Source organism: Lipotes vexillifer, unplaced genomic scaffold, assembly GCF_000442215.2.
Source record: "Lipotes vexillifer unplaced genomic scaffold, Lipotes_vexillifer_v1.1 scaffold1765, whole genome shotgun sequence".
NCBI lineage: Eukaryota > Metazoa > Chordata > Mammalia > Artiodactyla > Lipotidae > Lipotes > Lipotes vexillifer.
In genome coordinates, this window is record NW_006777677.1 from 510,157 (window position 1) to 532,384 (window position 22,228).

The 22,228-nt window shown below is 34.1% G+C and overlaps 1 protein-coding gene across 1 annotated transcript in view; it reads left to right on the top strand.

Moving 5' to 3' along the window:
- The window catches only part of HECTD1 (HECT domain E3 ubiquitin protein ligase 1), a 94,061-nt gene that overhangs the window by 38,480 nt on the left and 33,353 nt on the right, over positions 1–22,228 (top strand). Inside the window, exons 11-18 of the mRNA XM_007451264.1 lie at positions 8,053–8,191; positions 8,384–8,554; positions 13,157–13,379; positions 14,112–14,375; positions 14,476–14,552; positions 18,802–18,936; positions 19,492–19,638; positions 20,711–20,805. Of these exons, the coding sequence (XP_007451326.1) occupies positions 8,053–8,191; positions 8,384–8,554; positions 13,157–13,379; positions 14,112–14,375; positions 14,476–14,552; positions 18,802–18,936; positions 19,492–19,638; positions 20,711–20,805 (1,251 nt within the window). The remainder of the gene's footprint in view (positions 1–8,052; positions 8,192–8,383; positions 8,555–13,156; positions 13,380–14,111; positions 14,376–14,475; positions 14,553–18,801; positions 18,937–19,491; positions 19,639–20,710; positions 20,806–22,228) is intronic.

A 22,228-nucleotide genomic window follows, 5' to 3' on the forward strand; every position in this document is an offset into this window, starting at 1 on the left:
CGTTTTTTTTTTTTTTTTTTTTTTTTGCGGTACGTGGGCCTCTCACTGTTGTGGCCTCTCCCATTGCGGAGCACGGGCTCCGGACGGACGCACAGGCTCAGCGGCCATGGCTCACGGGCCCAGCCGCTTCGCAGCATGTGGGATCCTCCCGGACTGGGGCACGAACCCATGTCCCCGGCATCGGCAGGCGAACTCTCAACCACTGCGCCACCAGGGAAACCCCAAACCTAACTTAACACTCAGGCTTGGAAGGTCTTGTATAAGTCCCACCCAGGTCTCTGACCTCATTTAGTACTATGTAACACCTAGCCCATTACACTTACAGTATGCTAGCCTTCTTTCTGTTTTTGGAACATTCTATGTACATTCTTACCATGGGGTTTTTGCACTTACTTCACTTTGTTGGAAGCTTTCTATTCCCAGGGCTTTTGAATGGTTGGTTACTTCATATCATTCAGGTCTCAGTTCAAATGCTTAGGTCCATTGACATTTATCCACCTAATTTAAATTTACCCCTAGGATACTTTTCATGATGTTTTACTGTCTTCACAGAGTTTACACTGTCTGAAATCTTGCTCTTCTTTGAGTTTTTGTTTGTTTTATTGTCTTGTCTCCCCTCTAAAGCTCCATGAGAGATGGCCTTATGTCCTGCCCTATTCCTGCAAAGACAAGGAGGTATAGAATAGGGCTTGATATTTAGTAGATCTTCAGGAGATACACTGAATGATTGAATGAGTGTGTTTTGTTTGCAGCTGCAAGTATTTTGGTATCAGTGGGATATGGGATATGTTTGTATAGCTCAGGGAATACTGTCAAAAAGGTAGACAAGAAAGAGCTTTTTATGACCTGTGAAGGCCTTTCTGTTCTAGATAGTGAGTGGACTTTACCCTGCAGTTCAAGAAGGATCATTAAAGACTTGTGAGGAAATTTGTCACAGTCAGATTTGTGATTTATAAAGATCACTTTGGCAGTCTGGTGGAGGAGGGCAAGAATGAAAACAGACTACTTATGGGTTAATTATCGATATGAACTTTAGACAGTTGCTGGAAGACTGGATTGGTGGGAGCAGATTGAAGAGGTTGGGAGATGGGTTGTATTGGGTTGGCCAAAAAGTTCATTTGGGTTTTTCTACAAGATGCTATGGAAAAACCCGAACGAACTTTTTGGCCAACCCGGTATAAGGGTTGACCACCAATTAGATTTGAGGGATGAAGGAATGGAAGGGGTAAAGAATGACTGCCAAAATTTTGGCTGAGTGATTGAGAATTTGATTTTGGTCATTTTAAATTCAGGAGGTCTTTAGAACATGGAGTTTTGTAGGATTCAAGTGCCTCAAATACCAGTATTATGAGTTGACATTAAAGTGAAAGTAGTTTACTTTAAATAGGATGAAAGTGCCAGTCAATTCACTGTGAACACCTAGGAACTTGGTTTTTATTCTTCCCCAAATAGCTACAGAAGGGTAGGTGTTAGTGGGGCCACTTTTTGTTTGTTTAACAAAAGATTTGATTCATTTTTAGAAATGAGCAAGTTCAATTTTGAACAGATAATTCAGCCTGAAAATTTTAGAGGACTAGGTGTCATGCGAATTAAAAAACGTTAAGTTATATTTGGAGTTAGAATTGGTTCATTATAAGGCCATCAGGAAATTATAAAGTATGTCACCATATAACAGAGTTCCCTTAATGGATAGTTATTTTTTTATCTTTCTTTTAAATATTTGAAGATCGTCTAAACACAATTTTAGTTACAGCATATTTGATGCTAAATTTTTCCAGATAATAGTTAGCTGACAAATTTAATTGTGGTGAATAAGATAGCATGTATCTTATATCTTAGTTCAGAGCTCAGACTCTGGAGTCAGCTCAAAGTCAGTCCAAAAGTCGATGTTGCCACTTTGTAGACAGATAGCCATGGGCAAGATACTTAACCTCTTGATCTTAATTCATCTCTAGGACGGGATAGTTATACTTAATTCTCTTTAGGTGTGAAAATTAAAATTAAGTATGTGTGGTATTTAGCATAGTGCCTAATATTTTAGAGGTATTTGTAAAAAAATAGTTTATTAAAAAAATGTTTTATCATAGATAAGTTAAAATGTATTAAAAAGTCGAGATAATCATATAATGAACCCCATCACATAGCTTCAATAAGTTTTAACAAATATCCCAGTCTTATTTCATTTATACCTCCCCAACTGTACTATTTTGAGGAAATCCAAGACTCAAATAGTTTTATCCATAATTTTTCTATATGCATCCATAAAAAATAAGTGTTCTTTTGTTTCGCACAGGGAATATAGCCAATATTTTTGTTGTTGTTGTTTTTGTTTTTTTGCGTTACGCGGGCCTCTCACTGTTGTGGCCTCTCCTGTTGTGGAGCACAGGCTCCGGACTCGCAGGCTCAGAGGCCATGGCTCACGGGCCCAGCCGCTCCGCGGCATGTGGAATCCTCCCAGACCGGGGCACGAACCCATGTCCCCTGCATCGGCAGGTGGACTCACAACCACTGTGCCACCAGTGAAGCCCTAGCCAATATTTTATAGTAACTTTAAATGAAGTATAATCTATAAAAAGATTGAATCACTATGTTGTATACCTGAAACTAATAGAATACTATATGTAAATAAACTGTACTTCAATAAAAAAAAATAATTTTTCATCATTAAAAAGGGATTCTTGGAGATTAGATCTAATCTTTGAGATTTAAATTCCAGACACAAATTAGTATGGAATTTGTTATATTCCCTTGGGATTGAGAACTTGGACTTTTGTGCCCTTCTTGAATATGCCCCATTCTTCAAACCTTCACATTCCTGTGATTTCAAGCATGAACTATATTTATAGAATTTTGTAGAAAAGCTGAGAGGGTAGGAGGTTATAGACTTCCTATATAGAGAGGGAGTGAAGTATTAGAGTTAATAGTTTCAGAATTTTAATTTTTCTTCAACTTCTCATAAAAGGTACTTGTTCTTTCTTCAGTCAAGATAGTACCTCTGGCTGTTCTTTTCATGCGAGCATCTTCAGGGTGCTGGTAAATATTCCATTTCTTTATTAGGATGCTTGTTATACAGGTATGTTCACTTTGTGAAAATTTGTAGACTGGACATTTATGATTTGTGTAATTTTTTGAATGCATGTTATACTTTGTGAATTTTACATTTAAAAAGACTTGAATGGAAAAAAAAAGGGATTCTTTAAAAGAAAAGGGATTCTTTTTTGTTTTTTAACATAATTGCAATACCATTATTACACCTAAAATAATTATAATAGTTCTTAAATATTATCAAACATCAAATCAGCATTCATTGTTCCCAATTTTCTCATAAATTTTTTTCTTGACAATTGGGTTTTGGGGGCGGTTAATATTTTACGTTATTAATACGTTAATATTTTCCCTTGCTTCCTATATTTTTGTAATATATTACAAGAATATATAGCAAATATATAAATTTATCTGTAAATGATGCATAGTATTTTACATGTTAAAGATTTATATACATCGTATCATATTGTATGATTCTTCTTAATTTGCTTTTTATCTGGTAATATTCTTTTTGTTTGGTAAGATTCTTTCTTGCAGTTCATCCATTTCCACTTCCAAATCATTCATTTTTTTCTTTTCTTTCTTCCCTCCCTTCCTTCCTCCCTTCCTTCCTCCCTCCCTCCCTTCCTTCCTTCCTCCCTTCCCTCCCTCCCTCCCTCCATTCTTCCTTTTTTTTTTTTCAAAGTATAATTCACTTACAACACTATGTTAGTTAATGGTGCACAACATAGTAATTCAGTATTTCTATACATCATAAAATGATAACCATGATAATTCTAGTTACCATTTGTCACCATACAAAATGTTTACACTTTTATTTACTGTATTCCCCATTCTGTACATTTCACCCCTGTGATTCATTTATTTTGTAACTGGAAGTTTTGTACCTCTTAGTCTCCCTCACCTATTTCATTCATTCCCCCATCTCCCAAGATGATTCATTAAAAAAATATATACTTGTCATTATTAAAAACAATCTGGAATAGGTTGCAACCTAATTTTTTACCATTTCAGTTTAAAATTTGATCAGAAGAGTAAGCGTATATACTCTAATCAGGGAGTTAAAGGAGGATCTGTATATAAGGAATATATCAACTTTAGCTATTATCTATCATTATTGGCCTGTGTGCATTGTCTGTTCAGGAAATAAAAGGCAGACAACAGATCAGTGAAGCCTTCAGAACAGAGGATAGCAGTTTCACTGGTGGAGCATTTTGTAAAAACCTGATTATTTTCTCTGTGAGGTATTCCTTCCCAGTTTTATTGAGATATAATTGACGTGTAACATTGTATTAAAGTGTATAATGTAATGATTTGATATATGTATCTGTAATATTAGACTGAGGACTTCACATTTTGCTTTTGAAGAAAGGCTACTTAGAATTTTGAAGAGGTGTGGTAAATATACATCTTTGGAGTTAGTGTTAATAATGGGACAAAGATTGAGTAAACTTTTCAGCAGCAGAAATCCTTGAGGATCCATTTGTTTTTTTATTTTTTAAATCACAATTTGATTGAGAGGAAAGTAGACATGGTTGGATAAAGGGGGAAATTGTTCTAGGATGAGAATATTAAATAATCTAAAGATATAAATTCTTCCAAAGTTAATTTATAGAATGCAGTTTGAAAGAAAATAACTATAGAATTTGCTTTAGAGCTTGACAGATCTTAAAGTTCTTCTAGAAGAATAAATAGGTAAGATTATTAAAGAAAAATCTGAATAGTAGCTAGTGTAAACTTTCAGTAATTAAATCTTTATGATAACTAGCCCAAGAGTTTATAAATCATTGGAGTAGACTAGCCCTCCGAACAGAATCAGTTGTGTTTAGAAATTGAATGTAGGGCTTCCCTGGTGGCGCAGTGGTTGGGAGTCCGCCTGCCGGTGTAGGGGACGCGGGTTTGTGCCCCGGTCCGGGAGGATCCCACATGCCGCGGAGCGGCTGATCCTGTGGGCCATGGCCGCTGGGCCCGCACGTCTGGAGCCTGTGCTCCGCAATGGGAGCGGCCGCACCGGTGAGAGGCCCGCATACCGCAAAAAAAAAAAAAAGAAAAAAGAAAAAAGAAATTGAATGTATTATAGTGGTAAATTATATAATGTATTAATATTTTATAATATATTAACATAATATATTAAATGCTATTAGAATATTTGCTTTGTGGTTTGATTAAAAATCAGCTTAGTTCTTTACATTGTGTATTTAAATAAATTCTAAATTTATTTAAAATAAATGAAAAAAATAAAACCTTAGGAAAACAAAAAGAAAATATTCTCAAATGTTTATCAGACACTTGGTAGGAAGAATGACTTTTAAAACTTGTTTGTGTTAGTCCTATCTGTCATTTAAAATTTATTCTATGTAAAAAAACAAAACTGCATATCAGCAACAGTATTACCCGTAACCATGAAAGAGACAGAAATATAAACTTGTAATCCAGATAAATCTTCCAGCAAATTGGTATTTGTTAACAAGTATGACCAAGGCATACTAACTTTATTATGCAGAGAACACATACAAGTTTTTGGTCAAAGTATAAATGCCAATTTAAATAAATTAGCCAATGACGTTATGGTACAGTGCTCAAGATGAAAAAGAAAACAACAGGGAAAAATGTATCCCCTTACTAGTAAAAAACAAAACATTTTAAAGTAAAATTTCATGTCCTTTTCACCCATTAGACATTTAAGAAACCTTTTTTTTTACAAAAATAACAAAATCGTAATGAATTAGTACGTCCATATCTGATAATTTAACAGTCCTTTTGTCCCCTAGCTTTATTGAGGCATAATTCACATATAAAATTGTAAGATTTTTAAAATGTACATCTTAGTGATTTGATATGTGTATACATTGTGAAAGGATTCCCCTCATTTAGTTAATCAGCATATCCATCACTTCACGTATTTATCTTTGTGTATGTGTATACATGTGTGTTTGAGAGAGAACATTTAGTCTTAGCAAATTTTAATTATACAATACAGTTTTATCAACTATAGTCACCATTTTTTATATTAAATTCTCAAACCTTATTCATTTTATAGCTGAAAGTTTGTAACCTTTTACCAACCTCTCCTTAATTCCCCCATCCCCAGCCACTGGCAGCCACTTTTCTACTGTTTGCATAAGTTTGACTTTCTTTTTTTTTAGATTCTCATTTAAGTGATATAAGGCAGTATTTGTCTTTCTCTGGCTTATTCACTTAGCATAATGCCCTTGAGGTCCATCCATGTTGTCACTTAACAGATTTTTTAAAAAATCAGTTTGCTGAGTATAGATTCAGTATTGATGCACATTCAGTACGTACGAAAATATTTAGACTCTTGGGTCCAAGAATCCCTCTACTGAAGAAATAAAACTGTTCACCAAAAATAATGCTATTTATAATAGAAAAGCCAGTAAGCTGAATGCTTATGATTCATATAATAGTGTTAAGCAGGAAAATTTTATGTTATGAATATTATGCATAGTGTACTGGTTAAGAGATGAGTTTGAGTTGAGGCTCTAATTTATTAGCCCTGTGACCTTAGTAGAATTACCTTTCTTTGTCTCATGTTTTTTCATCTGTAAAACTGAGCTAATAAAACCTACTTAATAGTGGGTTTGGTGGGTGGATTAAATGAGGTGTAAAATTTTTAAAATATATACAGGTGTTCCTGGCTTATTATGACTCAGCATGGTAGTGACAGATAGCCAGATAGGTAGGTAGACAACATGTAAACATTCTTATGCTATTTTAATTGAAGTAAATCATGATATAAAATTATTATTATACATAAATACTGATTTTGCAACCAAATATAAATTGCCGTTAACAAATACTGGAAGGAACTAATCCTGTTAGGGCAGTTTGCCTTTCATCTGCCTACTATTTTCTCTAATGTACTTGAATTTGTAATAAAACATGTTTTAAAATTAAAGAATACATGAAATTCACCTAGAGAGAGTTATGAAATACATCAAGACCACATTCTGTAGGAATACAGGTGTCAGATACCTCTCTTGGATTTCGATAGTGATTTTTGCCTCTCCATCCTTCCTGTGGAGAAGTCACCTCAAGGGCAGTGATATCTACAGCTTGGCACACAGACTATTGTTAGATGCTCAGAAAACATGTGTTAAAAGCATTATTGACTTCTATGTAATAAGCCAGTGTATTATAATTTAAATGTGTGTGGATATTTGTGTATTTTATTTTAAAAGAACAAATCGCTTATAAAATTGAGGTTAGTTTGTGTGACATTGAGTATCTTCTGTGTTCCAAGTAAAGCAGTGGATGATAAAAGGGAAAGGAGTCATGCCAAGTTGTTAACAATGGGAATATTTAAGGGCATGGGATTACTAGGATCTCATTTATATGAGAATATTATAATGAACATGTTTTAAATTTGACAAAGGACAAAAATGCTTAATTTGAAATATGAGTTCCATATAAACCATCAGGTGTTTTAAGTTAAGAGTTTTATATTTGGGGTTATAGATGCCATTTATTAGTAATTGTGTTACTTTTGATTTTCTAAAATTATCATGGCATGTTAACAGTCATGCTGGTTAATATAAAATAGCACATGTAAGAAAATTACAAAAATAATTTGTTTTAATGAGCTCAATATATTAATAGTAGAAAAATGAAATTCCCTCAAAAAGTGAACATAAACCTAGTGCTAGTATTGTCTTAGTTTTTTGTATTCTTTAAAAAAAAAATTTTATTATTGGAGTATAGTTGATTTACAATGTTGTGTTAGTTTCTGCTGTACAGCAAAGTGAGTCAGTTGTAGATACACATATATCCATTTTTTTTTATTCTGTTCCCATATAGGTCATTACAGAGTATTGAATAGAATTCCCTGTGCTATTCAGTAGGTTCTTATTTATTGTATTCTTTTATTAAGTGTATATTTTAGCAGTATTTAAAGCTTAAATTGGATATTTTGGTTTTCATTAGTGTTGCATTTTGTTTTATTTTAGCTTTTTACCATGGCTAACTAAAATTCTTTTTTTACTTTTCAAGGAAAGCAAGTCTTGCTCTGATTCGAAAAATGATTCATTTTTGCTCTGAAGCACTCTTGAAAGAAGTTTGTGATTCTGATGTTGGTCACAATTTGCCTACAGTACTAGTGGAAATCACTGCAACAGTTCTTGATCAAGAGGTCAGTTTATTATCTTTATTGAAACTCCTGTAGCTTTAATTCCCATTAGATAGTAGTCGGTAAAATAATTTAACTTGCGTCCTAATTTTATTAAATCATCTTGTCTGTACAAATGATTGCATTTGTCTACTCCACGCAGCTAAACTTATTTTTATCATTTTTCCTTAATTTCCTCCCCCCCCCCCCCCCCAGGACGACGATGATGGCCACTTGCTGGCTTTGCAAATCATAAGGGACTTAGTAGATAAAGGTGGTGATATTTTTTTGGATCAGCTAGCCAGACTTGGTGTAATTAGCAAAGTGTCAACCTTGGCAGGTCCTTCCTCTGATGATGAGAATGAAGAGGAATCAAAACCAGAAAAAGTGAGTGGTCTTAATTGCAGTGGTATCTATCAGGAATAGGGTTTCTTTCGAGGAAATGTAGTTCCAATTACAATGGGTTTTGACAAAATAATGGCAGTATGGAGTAGTATTATAATTTTTTAAAATTTGGTCACTTTTCTTTTAAAATATATCATTGGTAAAATTTAAAACTTGAAGAAAAGTTGCAAATAAAGAATATCAGAACATCCTCTATCCAAAATCACTAATTATTGACATTTTGCTCCATTTGCTTTGTTACTTACAAAGACACACGTGTGCACGCACATTTAAAATATATTTTTTGAGGGAATTTCCTGGCGGTCCAGGGGTTGGGACTCTGAGCTTTCACTGCCAAGCGCCCGGGTTCGATCCCTGGTTGGGGAACTAAGATCCCATAAGCCGTGTGGTATGGCCAAAATAATAATAATAATGATGATAATAATAAAATATATAATTTGAGAGAAGCTGGATACATAGTGCCCCTTTTTGTAAATTTATTTATTTTTGTTTTGTTTTGGCCGCACCTCGTGGCATGTGGAACTTCCCTAAGTAGGGATTGAACCCGTGCCCTCTGCAGTGGAAGCACGGAGTCTTAACCACTGGATTGCCAGGGAAGTCAGTGCCCCTTTTTATACCTAAAATCTTCACCAAAAAACCAGGACATTGTCTTAATAGAATCCTAGTATAGTTATTAAAATCAGGAAATTTAATATTTATGGAAAATGTTATCTAATCCAGAGACTGTATTCAAATTTGCCATTGCCCTAATAGCAATGCCCTCCTCCGGCCCATGCCACTACCCCCAGAATCCAGTCTAGGAGCACAGTACATTTCGTTGTCATGTTGTTCCATTTCTCAGCCTTTCTTTTTCTTTCATAGCCTTGGCATTTTTTTGAAGAGGACAGACCACTTAATTTGGACAATGACCCTCACGTTGTGTTTGTGCCATGTTTCTTCATAACTAGATTCAGGTTGTGTGTTTTTAAGCAGAAAGACTATAGAGGTGATGTTATGGCCTTCTCGTGTAAAATGTGCCTTTTTAGAGGCACATGATGTCTGTTTGTGCTCTTGCTGTTGACGTTAACTTGGATCAGTTGGTTGTGTTTGTTTCTACCAGGTTTCTCTGTTGTAAAGATTTTTTTTTTTTTGCGGTATGCGGGCCTCTCACTGCTGTGGCCACTCCCGTTGTAGAGCACAGGCTCCGGACGCGCAGGCCCAGCGGCCATGGCTCACAGGCCCAGCCGCTCCACGGCATGGGGGACCCTCCTGGACCGGGGCACGACCCGTGTGCCCTGCATTGGCAGGCGGACTCTCAACCACTGCGCCACCAGGGAAGCCCTGTAAAGATACTTTTTCCATTTTGTAATTAATAAGTAATTTGTGGGGAGACAATTTGAGACTGTGCAAATATGCTGTTTCTCTTTAAACTTTTATCCACTAGTTTCAGTACCTAGCGATAATTCTTGCCTTAGATTGCATATTTAAAAATATGCCTTATTTGTCTCTACCAATTGCCAGCAATGATTTAGTCCTGCCATTTAGTGAATGCTTCCTACATATTAGTGACTGAGTATTAACAGTTTTGAGAGAATGGTAGAGTATGGATTGTAATTGCAGAATCCTGAGTGGTTTAGTATATATGTGTGTTTCCTAAATTACTGGAGATTTAAGAAAAAACAAAACAAGAAGTGATATCTGGGTTCATCCCCCTGGAATTCTTTCATTCAAGAAATAGGTTACAGATCCAGCGGTCTTTGTAGAAGTTAACAAGCAAACATTTATATGAAAATGATAGGAACCTACAATAGCCAAAGCATCCTTGAAAATGAACAAAGTTGAAGGACATACACCAGCAGATTTCAAGTCTTATTATAAAGCTATAGTAAGCAAGAAAGTGTGGTAGTGGTATAAAAATAGATTAATGACCCACACATATATGGTCAGTTCAAACAAAGTGCTAAGATAATTCAGTCACAAAAGGATGGTCTCTTTAAAAATGATGCTTGAACAAGTGGATAACATATGCAGAAATATGAAATCTTACCCCTTTTAACAAAAAAAGAAATCATGAACTGAAATGGATGGGCTAAAACTGTAAGGCTTCTTAGAGGAAAAAGAAGAAAACCTTAGTGACCATGAGCTTGACAGAGATTTCTTAGATAGGACATTAAAAGATTATAAAAGAACAAAAAAAGTAAATTGTTTTCATTAAAATTAAACCTTTGTTCTTCACACTACCTTATTATTTTTTAATATATTTATTTATTTATTTGGCTGCACGGGGTCTTAGTTGCAGCACACAGGATCTTCATTGTAGCATGCAGGATCTTTTAGTTGCAGCATGCGAACTTTTAGTTGCGGCACATGGGATCTAGTTCCCTGATCAGGGATCGAACCTGGGCCCCCTGCATTCGGAGTGGAATCTTAGCCACTGGACCACCAGGGAAGTCCCCAAAATACATAATCTGGAAATGAGAAGACAAGCCAGAAAATTCTTTGAGATTTATCTTTATTCTTTGAAAATATCTTCTTCTTTTGTTTGTTTTTTGGCTACGCTACGTGGCTTGTGGGATCTTAGTTCTCTGACCATAGATTGAACCCCTACCCCCTGCAGTGGAAGCATGAAGTCCTAACCAGTGGACTGATTTTGGCCTTCATTTTTTTTCCTATTTTATAAATTTATTTATTTATTTATTTATGCCGTGTTGGGTCTTCGTTGCTACATGTGTGCTTTCTCTAGTTGCAGTGAGTGGCAGCTACTCTTTGTTACAGTGCGCGGGCTTCTCATTGCGGTGGCTTCTCTTGTTGAGCACGGGCTCTAGGCATGCAGGCTTCACTAGTTGTGGCTCGCAGGCTCTAGAGCACAGGCTCAGTAGTTGTGGTGCACGGGCTGAGTTGCTCCATGGCACGTGGGATCTTCCTGGACCAAGGTTCGAACCCGTGTCCCCAGCACTGGCAGGTGGATTCTTAACCACCGCACCACCCGTGAAGTCCCTTGGCCTTCATTTTCAATGGACATTTTCAGTTCCTACAGGGACTCTTGGCTGATCATTTTCCAGCACTTGAAGAGAAATATTTCATTGTCACCTGATGTGCATAGTCTCTACTGAGACATTTTCTTCCTCTGGCTGTTTTTAAGACTTTATAACTTGTTTTTAGCAATTTGACTTTGATGTGCTTAGCTGGTTTGTGTGTGTGCATGCACATGTGGGTTTTCTGCCCCTGCTCAGGATTATTTAATTTTTTTTGGTCTGTGGGCTTACAGTTACATCACATTTGGAAAAATTTTGAACTGTTGGTATGATGATTTTCCACTCTGGCTGTTAGGAATGCAAATGTCTGACCACCCTGTGTGACCTCTGAATTGTTCACCTTACCATTTTCAAGTCATTCTTTGCCCTGCCTTATGGAACATCACCTGTACACAGATGGTCTGGTACTCAGTAGAGATGTCCTGGTGACCACTTTGCACATTTCTAGAGACCTTTTGTGCTTGACTCCCTGATCCTGAATTCATCCACCACATAGTCCATTTGCCTTAATCTCTTCAAACACAGATCTCCATTTCCTCAACTTACACTGCTGGCCTCTATGTTCCTTCTTCTTAAGACCTTAGCCAGAAACTCTGTCTGAGCCTAAGGGGCTTAGCTTATTTGTTTCTGTTTTCTGGGAGATCATGCAGTCCTGTGTTGCTTGTTGTCCAGTATTTGAAAACACTTTTTCATGTATTTTGTCTGGTTTCTTTAGTTGTTGACAGTGGATAGGCAAGTCTTGATCCTTATTAATCTATCATGGCCTGGAGCACAAGTACTATGTTTAGGGAAATTTATAATCCATATTTTATAATCTTATTTTAGTGTTATAAGCTAAGTACTACTTCAGGGAAGAAGCATGTAAAAGATACATTTAAAACAATTTTAAGTATAACAAGTCTTCATAAAGTTTAAAAGTACTTTACCCATACACACATGCATGCACACCCATGCCAAGATCATATATGTTAATGATGAATATTCTTAATATTAAATATTGTCAACAGAATAAAAATGTTTTGGATGCCAGGGTAGGCAAACAGTGTTTACAAGTTATTTTTCTTTTAAACACGCTATAGCTAACATTTTGATGATTATAGGAATAATCCAGTGTATTTGATTCACTTGGCTAAGGGTGGGAACTTATAAATTATATTGTTAAAACACATTTCTGGTGATTCTTTTGCACCCTAGGTTTGGATACCATTGATCTAGTGTAAACATTCATTTTTTACAAATAATCTGTTAGGCTCAGAGATACGGTGAGTTTATCAAGTCCTAGATAATTAGCTAATTGTGTGTAAACCTAATCCATTTGTCTTCTTTACCTTTATACCTGGAAATGTTATAACTTTGGTTATTATGTGAATTTCTTGACTTTTTTTTAGGATGGACTTTTAAGATTATAGGTAATTAGTTGAATCAGAATATGTATTAAAATACAGGCAGCTGAATATTATATTCAGGATGTTTTCATTCTAAATTTCATGGTCATGTTTTTTTAAGTACTTATGAATATTTGGAATATAAGTTATTTCCCACGTTTCATTGAATAATTTTACACGTTTAGGAAGATGAACCACAGGAAGATGCTAAAGAATTGCAGCAGGGTAAACCATATCATTGGAGAGACTGGTCCATCATTAGGGGAAGGGACTGCTTATATATATGGAGTGATGCAGCAGCCTTGGAACTATCTAATGGCAGTAATGGATGGTTTAGATTTATCTTGGATGGAAAACTTGCCACCATGTATTCAAGTGGTAGTCCTGAAGGTGGATCGGATAGTTCAGGTAATATTTTGTTTCTGTTAAAATGTTTTACTAGTTTCTGCAATTTTGATCATTTGTTTTTCTGCTCATATTTTTGCCACCATTGTCATAGCAATAGCACATCCTTGATGATCATATGGCCATTTCTTTAATATTAACAGAGAAAAATGATTGTGCCATGAAAGCATTTCACACTTTTTTATTGTATGAGACAAGGAATAGCATTGTATCAATATCTACTTTTAATGTCTCCATCCTTTAGGTAAAGGTGCCTCTTATCACGTAATGATGAATTGCACATGTGTCATGCTGTCTCAAATTATCTTTTCCCAAAAGCCTTCTACTTTAAAAAATTATGGCTGTAGGATTTTTTTTCTTTTCTTTTTTCGGTACACGGGCCTCTCACTGTTGTGGCCTCTCCCGTTGCCGAGCACAGGCTCCGGTCGCGCAGGCCCAGCGGCCATGGCTCACGGGCCTAGCCGCTCCGCGGCATGTGGGATCTTCCCAGAACGGGGCACGAACCCGTGTCCCCTGCATCGGCAGGCGGACTCTCAACCACTGCGCCACCAGGGAAGCCCCTGTAGGATTGTTTTAATGCTTGAACCTAAATAATATCAAACCAGTGAGAGTATATCAGAACAAAATTTTAATGAAAGTTTTTTAATAAAATTGATATTTCAATAGGTAGTTTCCTTAAAAAATTGGAATATTTGAAAGGAATGAAGTTTTAAAACAAACATTTTGTCTTTATAGAAAGCAGAAGTGAATTCTTAGAGAAGTTACAAAGAGCTCGAGGCCAAGTAAAGCCATCTACTTCAAGTCAACCTATACTCTCAGCACCAGGACCCACTAAACTCACTGTAGGGAATTGGTCACTAACATGTTTGAAAGAAGGAGAAATTGCTATTCACAACTCAGATGGCCAGCAAGCAACGATATTGAAAGAAGATTTACCTGGTTTTGTGTTTGAATCTAATAGAGGAACCAAGCATTCATTTACTGCAGAAACTTCTCTGGGTAAGTATGTAGGTATGTCAGTTTAAAAGATAAGAATAAATGAATATGTTAAATTGCAATAAAATATGTTCTGTGAAATAACTTTTTTTTTTTTTTTAAGGTTCAGAATTTGTGACTGGCTGGACTGGCAAAAGAGGCAGAAAACTAAAATCTAAGTTAGAAAAAACTAAGCAAAAGGTATTATTTATGGGATTTGCTTTGTTTTTTGTCTTTTATACTGATGTAGCAAGGTTTCAGGGGTAGATTGTAGGCATTTAAAAAATTGAGCCATGTAACATAAGCTACCCTAATCTAATGTATTTTTAGTTTTCCTCTTTCTGTGCTCATTATCTTATTTTCCGCAATATGTATACATTTACTTACAGTTTTTATACTATAAGTAAACACTTATAGTTTTTATAAGTATAAAAAAAACTTAGTTTTTATACTATAAGTAAACACCAACATTAAAATAGAAACAAAATTGAGACAAAATATAAAATTATTTTAAAATTATGTGAGTTATTAATGTCACAGAAACTTTAAAATTGTTTTAATGCTTGAACCTAAATAATATCAAACCAGTGAGAGTATATCAGAACAAAATTTTAATGAAAGTTTTTTAATAAAATTGATATTTCAATAGGTAGTTTCCTTAAAAAATTGGAATATTTGAAAGGAATGAAGTTTTAAAACAAACATTTTGTCTTTATAGAAAGCAGAAGTGAATTCTTAGAGAAGTTACAAAGAGCTCGAGGCCAAGTAAAGCCATCTACTTCAAGTCAACCTATACTCTCAGCACCAGGACCCACTAAACTCACTGTAGGGAATTGGTCACTAACATGTTTGAAAGAAGGAGAAATTGCTATTCACAACTCAGATGGCCAGCAAGCAACGATATTGAAAGAAGATTTACCTGGTTTTGTGTTTGAATCTAATAGAGGAACCAAGCATTCATTTACTGCAGAAACTTCTCTGGGTAAGTATGTAGGTATGTCAGTTTAAAAGATAAGAATAAATGAATATGTTAAATTGCAATAAAATATGTTCTGTGAAATAACTTTTTTTTTTTTTTTAAGGTTCAGAATTTGTGACTGGCTGGACTGGCAAAAGAGGCAGAAAACTAAAATCTAAGTTAGAAAAAACTAAGCAAAAGGTATTATTTATGGGATTTGCTTTGTTTTTTGTCTTTTATACTGATGTAGCAAGGTTTCAGGGGTAGATTGTAGGCATTTAAAAAATTGAGCCATGTAACATAAGCTACCCTAATCTAATGTATTTTTAGTTTTCCTCTTTCTGTGCTCATTATCTTATTTTCCGCAATATGTATACATTTACTTACAGTTTTTATACTATAAGTAAACACTTATAGTTTTTATAAGTATAAAAAAAACTTAGTTTTTATACTATAAGTAAACACCAACATTAAAATAGAAACAAAATTGAGACAAAATATAAAATTATTTTAAAATTATGTGAGTTATTAATGTCACAGAAACTTTAAACTCATGCTTTAATTATGATTAATGATAGTATTTTTAGTGATGTAGTGGGATTGAAAATGCATTATTATAATTTACAGTCTTGATTTAATACTCTGTGATGAATCAATCTGAATTCCTGGTTCTAGATTCAGATAATTTGATGCTTAGTTTAATGGCCATCTCAGATGAAACCACTGTTTCAGAAAGATACAGGAGCAAATATGTTACTGACTCCAGGAGCAAATATGTTATTGACTCATATTACTAATTTTTAAATTCTATCCATTTATTATGCATTGGTTTTTTCAAAAATAAAGCCATTATATTTCTCTCTCTTTTTTTTAAATTGGGGTATAGTTGTTTTCCAATGTTATGTTAGTTTCTACTGTACAGTGAAGCAGAGTAGAGTTCCCTGTGCTATACAGCAGTTTCTTATTAGTTATGTTTTATACATATTAGTGTATATATGTCAGTCCCAATCTCCCAGTTCATCCTACCCCACCTCACCCCGCTTTCCACCCCCCTTGGTGTCCATACGTTTGTTTCCTACATCCATGTCTCTGTATTATATTTCTTTTTTAAAAAATATTTATTTATTTATTCATTCATTTATTCATTCATTCGGCTCTGCCAGGTCGTAGTTGTGGCACTCAGGATCTTCATTGCTTTATGCGAGTTCTTGGTTGTGGCATGCTGGATCTTCGGTTGCAGCATGCAGGATCCTCAGTTGCAGCATGTGGGCTCTTTAGTTGAGGCATGGGAACTCTTAGTTGTGGCATGCGAACTGTTAGTTGTGGTAGGCAAACTCTTAGTCGCAGCATGTGAACTCTTAGTCGCAGCATGTGGGATCTAGTTTCCTGACCAGGGTTCGAACCTGGGCCCCCTCCATTGGGAGGGCACAGTGTTAACCACTGGACCACCAGGGAAGTCCCAAGCCATTATATGTCCATCTTTATTATATCAATTGTTCTTGAATTTTTTAATTTTTAAAAGAGTAACTAAAATCTCATAGTTAGATTCAGTATCTTCTGATGACACGTTTTTATTTTACCTAAAATAATGATACAGTTTTTTCATATAGTATGTGAAGAATGCTTTTGGGTGATTGGGATGGGGGAGTACTTGTGTGGCTTTGGCCATAGGAATAGTCATAAGGGGTTTTATTTGGAGCACTATATTATATAATATAAATATGTTATATATATTATATATATTCATTCATGTCTTCATTTCCAGTTGTAAATTTGCTAGGCTATTCCAAAGATATTCCACATTTCCACATGCTAGACCTGGGAAAGAAAATTGCTTGCTTGCTTGCTTTCTCTTTCTCTCTCTCTCTTTCTTGCTTTCTTTAATTTATAAATGTATATTACCTCTATAGCTATATATATTATTCCATGATTGCTTCTGTGTTTTACAAAAAAGCGTGTGAAGCCAGAGGTTTTTTTCCAATTCAGGATATCTTAAGGGCATTTGAGGAAGAAATATCTCAATTGAAGGTAGCCATTAGATGGTAAAAGGAATTTGAACTAAATACAGTTTTCGTTTTCATGATAGTTATGTTCTATAAAGCTACCATGAATACTGAACCATTGTTTCTTGGAGAAATACAGGTTTAGGTTCCTGTGAGGCTCTGGTCACATTTTTAAAGTTTTTGCTGCACTGTGCTTGCCGAAAAATGACTGTGAAAAGTGCTGCAAGTATTGATTTGTGGATTACAAATGAATTTTAGTGACTAGTTGATTTCACAAATATTAAATTCTCAAATAATGAGGCTCAGCTGTAATTCTTTATAAAGCTACCGGTCAGCTTTCTCAGGAGTTTTTTGGAATAACTGATGTTGTATTAACCAACAAATCTAGATTAACTCCCAGGGAACTGAACTTTTACAGTACAAAAGAAAAGTAAATCAAGGAGGATATAGTCTCAGTCCTGTAGTTTCATTTTCTTAAAAAAATATGTTTATTGATTTAGATCCTTGAAATCAGTAGTAAATCAGTGATCATGTGGCTACTCTTTTGCATATGAAAGCAGTATATATCAACATATAGTAATTTTAGGTAAAAATAATTTTAACTATTAGTTTTAACCTGTTTTTATTTCTTAATATTGTTTATAAAGGAATATTTTCTTCAGTGTTGTCTGATATCCAGAGCTTATCTTTTAATTCTGAAAGGCATACTAAAATAGAATGGGAAGGTACTATTAATTCATTTAGGGAGTGAAATTTTTTGTTACATTAGAGCTATGCTTATGATTTAAATGAAATCACATAAATCTTAAATTTACATTATTTAAGCATATATTTTAAAGAATGTTACGTACTGAATTTCATCAGACCCAAGCCTTGGACATGTGTGGATTTCTCTCTCAAATAACATTAATTTAACTTAAATGAGAGGTAATTAGTACCCAAACTGATAATACAGTCATTCTTTCTCTTGATGAAATATATAAATACATGAGCATCATATATACTTTGTGTGAATAAATCGAAAAAAGACATAATAACCTAAAGTACACCCCAGAATGTTAAAAGGTTCAACTTCAGTTGATGGAATTATAGATGGCTTAATTTTCTTTCTTTCTTTTTTTTTTTTGCTTATTTGTATTTTCTAATTGGTTCACCGTAAAACAGGTTACTTTTATTAAAAAGAGCAAAGTGACCTTTTTATAGGTTTAATTTGATTTAAATGAAATAAGCTCCTATTTGGTATATGAATACAAAGTTTAAAAATTAAAATTATAAGTTCTTTGATTTGACATTGCTAAAATCTGCTAGAGTAGTTTTTCAACCATGAGAACTTCTTGATGTATATGAATAGAAGTAGTAACATTTTTTGGAACTTGATACTGGCACAAACATCTTAATTCTGAAGGTTGCATGTATATATTTAAAAGGAAGATTTGGTAAAATTATTAATTGTAGTAAAGATTCACATTTACTATTTTTATTTTGGTAGGTACGAACTATGGCTCGAGATTTATATGATGACCACTTTAAAGCTGTCGAAAGCATGCCTCGTGGAGTAGTGGTAACACTCAGAAACATAGCAACTCAGTTAGAGTCATCTTGGGAACTTCATACAAATAGACAAGTATGTTAGCCTCTAGATTTTATGACACACAGTGATCTTGGTTTCCTTTTTTCCCTTTATCCTTTATATTCTGGGTATTGATTAGGGGGTCAGAAAATTATCACCCATGGGCTAAATTTTGTATGGTTTTGTGAGGTAAGCAGGGTTTTTACATTTCTAAATGGTTGAACACAAATCAAAAGTAAGAATAATATTTCATGTTACCTGAAAATTATATGCATGTCTAAAGTCAGTGTCCATAGTAGTTTCATTGCTCACAGCCATGCTCATTTATTTACATACTGTCCGTGACTGCTTTAGTGGCCACAATGGCAGACTTAAATAGGTGTGACCAAGATATGTGATGTGTCCTGTGAAGCCTAAAATATTTACAGTTGGCCCTTTACAAAAGAGTTTGCCAGGCCTGGTAGAGATAATTTGCATTAATAATTTGAATTTCTTAATCTAATTTAGTATCTAATTTATTTTCATGGTAATTGATGCTCTGATAAATTAAGTATGTTAAGACCTGTTTGTTTTTTCGATTGTCTTTTTAAAAAATTTTGTTTCTTTTAGTGTATTGAGAGTGAGAACACTTGGAGAGATTTAATGAAGACAGCTTTAGAAAATCTAATTGTACTTTTGAAGGATGAAAACACAATTTCACCATATGAAATGTGCAGTAGTGGCTTGGTGCAAGCGCTTCTTACTGTTTTAAATAATGTAAGTTTATGAAGTAGTACAGAATGAGGTATATAGTTAAAAAAAATATTTTTAACTACACTTTGACAGAGCGAGATTTACTTTGTTTTTGTCAAGATGTATTAGAAACTGAGTAGTAAATGTTAACATTTATAATTTTTCCAGCCTTTCAAGTTTTATCATTAGTTTGAGCCAGTTGAATTAAATAATTGAGTTTATTTAGATTTTTTTGGTTACCTGATTATAATTTGTTCAAGATTTGTTTGAACAAAACACTTGCTTGTAGTAGCCTAAGATTTAACATTATTCACTGCTGTGATTCCCTCATAACATAAAATGGAGTTAGTCTATAGGCCTTTTTAAATGCCTAAAATATTTGCATAAAATTAATTTATGAGCATTGGCAATTTAGGAAGTTTATGTGAATATTTGACAAGTATTTGCTAATAGCCTTATATTTCTCTTCAATTTAGACTGCGTTACTATCTCTTTATTGTGATAAAATTCTTTCCTTTATTTTAATGAAAGGTGTGTATATATATACACCCACACACACTTATATTTTAACAAATTCTAACAGAATAAATTATAAAAAGTGAAGGTTTTCTCCCCATTTTAGTTCTGTTTGCCATTTTAATTTCTTGATCTTAATCTTTGTACTTTAACTGCAGTGTCTCGTGTTTCCTTCATTATTTTTAACATTTTTATTTATTCTCATTTATTAAAATTATATTGATATAGCATCACTTAGTAGTATCTATGAAATCATTGTTTTGATATACCAGTCATATTTTTTCTAATACTAATTAATGTAAATAGTACTGTTAAAATGCAAAATGTTCATAAGGAATCTGAAATTACCTTGCATACCACTACACTTTGAGAAAAGGAGTATAATTGCCACTTCATTATAACACAGAAGATATTAGCCATGATCTACTAGTCATATAATGAAAAGAATTTTAATTGAAAGAAAATAATGATTTCACTTATACTGTATTGATAATTTTGTAATATATTAATCATCTTGCAGAATGTGTTTTGATAAATTTCAGTAACAGCCCTAAAACATTTTTTTTCCTTTTTTTTTTAGAGCATGGATTTAGATATAAAGCAAGATTGTAGTCAACTGGTAGAAAGAATAAATGTTTTTAAAACAGCCTTTAGTGAAAATGAAGATGATGAAAGGTAAATACCCAAATATCTTTTAATTTGATGTTTGCAGTGTTTGCAAGTTGATAGCTTTCCTTTAAAATAGAGCCTAGTATAGTGTTTATACACAAAGTAGGAACTTTTTTATTCAGTACAAAAGTAGCTTATATTGTAAATAGATAAAAAAGGAAAGATTTTTAAAGTATTTTTTAATCTAATGGAATAAAAGGAAGATTACATGTCTGCTGTGAATGCAACTGACCTCTTATTTTAAATTAGATAATCTTTAAGATACAAGTGGAAATTTGAACACTGATTAAATATTTGTTGATATTAAGTAATAATTGTTCATTACCTTTTAGGTGTGGCAATGATATTATTTTATTTTTTAAGAATTCTTTTGTAGGGGTACATACCCAGAGTATTTCTGGGTGAAATGATATGTTATTTGGCATTTTCTTTTTTTTTTTTTTTTAATTTTTTATAAATTTATTTATTTATTTATTTTTATTTTTGGCTGCATTGGGTCTTTGTTGCTGCCTGTGGGCTTTCTGTAGTTGCAGTGAGCGGGGGCTACTCTTCGTTGTGGTGCACGGGCTTCTCATTGCAGTGGCTTCTCTTGTTGTGGAGCATGGGCTCTAGGTACGTGGGCTTCAGTAGTTGTGGCTCATGGGCTCTAGAGCACAGGCTCAGTAGATGTGAAGCACAGGCTTAGTTGCTCCATGGCACGTGGTATCTTCCCAGACCAGGACTTGAGTCCGTGTCCCCTGCGTTGGCAGGCAGATTCTTAACCACTGCGCCACTAGGGAAGTCCCCTGGCATTTTCTTTGAAATACACAGAAAGGAGAGAAATGGGTGGGGATATAGATAGAAATCAATTGGCTATTAGTAGGTAATTATTGAAGCTGGGTCATGAGTTGATGAAGGTGCATTTTACTATTTTATTACTTTTGAATGTGATTGAATTTTTAAAATAATAAGCGAAATTCAATTAATTCCATTAATTTTAAATACCATTTTAAATGAGTGCATATTACATTATATGGATGTATAATAATTTATTGAAATAGTCTATTAAACATATTGGCTGTTTGCAAATTATTACTAATACTAAAATGTAAGTGTCTTGGTGGAAACATCTTTTTACATAAATTCCTTTAAATTGTATTACTGAGTTATTGATGATGTTTTAAAGGTTTTTGATATAAATTGTCATGTTGTTTTCCAGAAATATTATCCCAGTGTTGCCTTGCCAACAGTACTGTCATTTTCAAAACTTTGCTGCTTTATATATTCTTTTATATGTATCAGATATTATATAATAAAATTGTTTAAACTTTAAAAAATAAATTACATGTTAAATTATACATTACTTTCTTTTTTTTTTTTTTTGCTGTACGTGGGCCTCTCACTGCTGTGGCCTCTCCCGTCGCGGAGCACAGGCTCCGGACGCGCAGGC